Source organism: Oryza sativa, chromosome 3 (genome assembly GCF_034140825.1).
Source record: "Oryza sativa Japonica Group chromosome 3, ASM3414082v1".
Lineage (NCBI taxonomy): Eukaryota > Viridiplantae > Streptophyta > Magnoliopsida > Poales > Poaceae > Oryza > Oryza sativa.
Window position 1 is genome coordinate 25,801,000 of NC_089037.1, and position 4,646 is coordinate 25,805,645.

Here is a 4,646-nt window from a genome sequence, read left to right on the forward strand (position 1 = left end):
ACTAGACTGGAGGACTTTTGCAGCTTCGATCTCGCTTCAGATGGTTTTTGGGTAGCATGCGAGACACCCCCCCTTTACCTAGATTGACGAGTAGCTTAATGGTTAGTTCGATGTATCTTTTGGATGAACCCTATTTAGACTGCGTATGTGTGTAGTCGATTGCATCATGATTTATGTACTATTTGTGGAACTCTGTGATGTTATTTATGATCTTATTTCTATTGTGTTATGAATGAGTTTATTCCACCATGCTTGCAAAACGAAGTTCACATCAAAACAACTCCCTTAATGGGATAAAACCATAAGAGCTAGTTAGAAAATTAGGATACTTACTTAATCGGCCTACACAGATGGCAAGCCGACGTCGGGCGTCAACCAGCAATGAAGAAACTCAGACACCTGACCTAACCACCCTGGCCGGAGTTATGGCCACTCAAACCCAACTTCTGCAAGCCATTGCAAATAACCAAGGCAACCGCGGCGGATCGAGCTTTGAAGAGTTTATGAGGACCAAGCCACCCACGTTCGCTACGGCAGACGAGCCTATGGAGGCAGAAGATTGGCTACGTATCATAGAGAAGAAACTGACCCTTGTCCGGGTACGCGAAGCCGACAAAGTGATCTTCGCAGTACACCAACTGGAGGGACCCGCTGGTGATTGGTGGGATACTTACAAGGAAGCTTGGGAAGAGGATGCTGGAGAACCCACTTGGGAAGAGTTCACTACAGTATTTCGCGAGAACTTCGTGCCTGCTGCGGTAATGCGTATGAAGAAGAACGAGTTTAGAAGGCTACGACAAGGGAACGCAACGGTGCAGGAATATCTGAACCAATTCACTCAGTTGGCCCGCTATGCAATTGGAGACCTCGCAGATGAAGAGGAAAAGATCGACAAGTTCATAGAAGGGCTGAATGATGAATTGCGTGGACCTATGATTGGGCAAGACCATGAGAGCTTCCAGAGCCTGATCAACAAAGTCGTTAGGCTGGAGAACGATCAAAGGACTGTAGAGCACAACCGCTAGAGGAGGCTTGCTATGAATCGCCCACCTCAGGGAGTGCCTCAGCGACTCAAGGGAGCCACTTTGTCTGGGTGGAAGCCCCCTATTGTGGCAACCAACCGTCCCACCGTGCCTAGTAATTTTAACAGGCCGGTTGTGATTCAGAACCGCACCCCTACACCAACTCTGGCTGCCCCTGTAGCCAAGAGAATGTGGACTGCTTCAACTGCGGGGAGTATGGGCACTACGCCAACAACTGCCCTCATCCACGCAAAACTCCTGTCCGTACTGGCGCTAATGCAATGACTGTTCGTGGAACTACTACCCCTACTACCGGACGAGGTTTATTCAAGACTCCGCAAACTAACAGGACCGCTACCGGATTTGGGCGCGGACAAGTGAACCATGTCCGAGCGGAAGAGGCCCAGGAAGATCAGGGCATACTAATGGGTATGTTCTCTATCAATTCTACCCCGGTTAAAGTTCTCTTCGATTCTGGTGCATCGCATTCATTCATATCTCTGAAGGCTAGTCAAAAGCACAACTTAGCCCTAGTGGGACTTAGAAAGCCTATGATAGTACACTCACCTAGGGGCGAGATAACCGTGAGTCATGCTTGCATCGACGTACCTATTCGTCTTAGGAATGTGGTGTTTCCCTCCAACCTTATGGTTTTGATACCTAAGACCCTGGATGTCATATTGGGTATGAATTGGTTAACAAAGAACAGAGGGGTAATTGACTGTAGGCGTAGAGAAGTTATCCTGACCACACCCTGGGGATCGGATATGAGAACAACTATGGATCAAGATCCTAGACTGGCCGAGCGTGCCGGAGGCATATTCACCATGCTACCCATGAAAGGAATGCCTGTGGTGCAACGATTTCCCGATGTGTTTCCAGAAGATTTACTTGGAATGCCGCCAGATCGTGACATAGAGTTCATTATTGATCTGATACCCAGAACTGCCCCTATATCCAAGAGACCATATCGGATGCCGGTCAATGAGTTGGAGGAACTTAAAAAGCAAATCAGATAATTGCAAGAAAAGAGATTTGTACGCCCCAGTTCGTCACCTTGGAGAGCCCCAGTGCTATTCGTCAAGAAGAAAGATGGTAGCATGAGAATGTGTGTAGACTACCGTTCACAGAAAGTAACTATCAAGAACAAGTATCCACTACCACGGATTGATGATCTTTTTGATCAACTCAAAGGAGCTAAGGTGTTCTCTAAGATTGACCTTCGATCAGGATACCACCAATTGAAAATTAGGACCGGGGATATACCCAAAACCGCGTTCTCAACACGCTATGGATTGTATGAGTTCACCGTAATGTCGTTTGGTTTAACCAACACCCCGGCATACTTTATGAATCTCATGAAAAAAGTGTTCATGGATTACTTGGACAAATTTGTGGTAGTATTCATCGATGATATTTTAATCTACTCCAAAGACGAGGAAGAGCATGCGAAACACTTGCGATTGGTACTCGAGAAACTTCGGAAGCATAAGTTATATGCAAAATTCAGCAAGTGTGAGTTCTGGTTAAAAGAAGTCGCCTTTCTAGGCCACGTAATCTCAGCAGGTGGAGTAGCAGTGGATCCTGCTAAAGTGGAGGCTGTTACGAAATGCAAAGCACCCAAATCTATGACTGAAATTCGGAGTTTTCTAGGCTTGGCCGGATACTACCGAAGGTTCATTGAGGGGTTCTCTAGGATAGCTCGACCAATGACACAACTACTCAAGAAGGAAAAGAAGTTTGCATGGTCAGAACAGTGTCAGGAAAGCTTTGAACAGCTCAAAGAAAAGTTGACCTCTGCACCTATTCTAGTCCTTCCCGACATCAGGAAAAATTTTGTTATATATTGTGATGCATCAAGGCAAGGGCTGGGAGGAGTGCTGATGCAGGACGGAAAGGTTGTGGCCTATGCGTCGTGACAATTGCGACCACACGAGGAAAACTACCCTACCCATGACTTAGAACTCGCAGCTGTGGTGCATGCGCTAAAGATTTGGAGACACTATTTGATTGGAAACCATTGCGATATCTACACTGACCACAAGAGTCTGAAGTATATTTTCACCCAGTCAGATCTCAACTTGAGGCAAAGGCGATGGTTGGAATTAATCAAGGACTATGATTTAGAGGTTCACTATCACCCTGGCAAGGGAAATGTTGTGGCCGACGCTTTGAGTTGGAAGAGCCATTGCAATCATCTGAAGACGGAAGGAATGGCTCCTGAGCTTAAGGAGGAAATGGCCCAACTAAACCTACATATAGTACCTCGTGGACAGATAAACACCCTGGACATTCAACCTCTTCTGAGAACCCAAATAGAAGAAGCCCAGAAGGACAACGAGGAAATCCGAGAGGTGAAGGAACACCTAGCCGCAGGATTTGCAAAGGAATTTTCAACCGACGAAAAAGATGTTCTATGGTATAAAAAGAGGATCTATGTACCCGAACAGGGGGGACTGAGAGGATTAATCCTAAAGGAAGCTCACAAATCGGCATATTCATTGCACCCCGGAAGTACGAAGATGTACCAGGATCTGAAGGAAGGATATTGGTGGCCCAACATGAAGAGAGATGTGGCAGAATACGTAGCACTCTGTGACGTGTGCCAAAAGGTGAAGGCTGAGCATCAGCGACCGGCAGGCTTGCTGCAACCCCTTAGGATTCCCGAGTGGAAATGGGATGAGATAGGTATGGATTTTATTGTTGGATTGCCCAAGACCGCAACAGGATATGATTCCATTTGGGTGATCGTGGATCGACTCACCAAAACGGCGAGATTCATTCCCGTTAAGACAAATTATAGCAGTGCCAAGCTAGCCGAGTTATACATGACCAGGATATATGTCTTCATGGTGTACCTAAGAGAATTATATCTGATCGAGGCACACAGTTTACCTCGCATTTCTGGGAGAAAGTACATGAAGCCCTAGGAAGTTACCTTGCGTTTAGCACAGCTTATCACCCACAAACAGATGGCCAGACAGAGGGAACAAACCAGGTCTTGGAGGACATGCTGAGAGCTTGTGCATTGGATTTTAGCAAAGACTGGGAGAGATGTTTGCCCTACGCCGAATTCTCCTATAACAACAGCTTTCAAGCAAGCCTAAAAATGTCACCCAATGAGGCATTGTTTGGTAGACGATGTCGAACCCCGCTAATGTGGTCCGAGACAGGTGAACGGGCGGTATTTGGACCTGACATTATCAAAGAGGCCGAAGAAAAGGTTCGTCTGATTCAAGACCGTTTAAAAGTGGCACAATCACGGCAGAAGAGTTACGCCGACACCCGAAGAAGAAACCTGGAATTTAAGGAAGGAGATTATGTTTATCTAAAGGTTTCTCCGATGAGGGGAACGAAAAGGTTTAAGGTCAAAGGAAAATTAGCGCCAAGATATGTGGGACCTTTTCAAATCACGGCTAGACGAGGAGAAGTCGCATATCAGTTACAACTACCAGAGAATATCGCAGATGTGCACCCAGTCTTCCACGTGTCTCAGTTAAAGAAGTGCTTACGAGTGCCGGAGGAACAAGCTCCGTTGGAAGAAATTCATATTAGCAATGATCTCACGTATCCAGAACACCCAGTCCGGATATTGGATGAAGCAGAAAAGAGGACTAGGACCAA

The 4,646-nt window shown here is 46.4% G+C and overlaps 1 protein-coding gene across 1 annotated transcript; it reads left to right on the plus strand.

The window, feature by feature from the left end:
- The first annotated feature begins 545 nt into the window (after nt 1-545).
- Nucleotides 546-1,025, plus strand: LOC136355671 (uncharacterized). The gene has a single exon (XM_066308499.1). It carries the CDS (start codon nt 546-548, stop codon nt 1,023-1,025), a length of 480 nt encoding a protein of 159 aa, XP_066164596.1.
- The last annotated feature ends 3,621 nt before the right edge of the window (nt 1,026-4,646 follow it).

Coding starts and splice junctions, on each gene's coding strand:
- LOC136355671 (XM_066308499.1), top strand. CDS start 546: ATGGAGGCAGAAGATTGGCTACGTATCATAGAGAAGAAACTGACCCTT.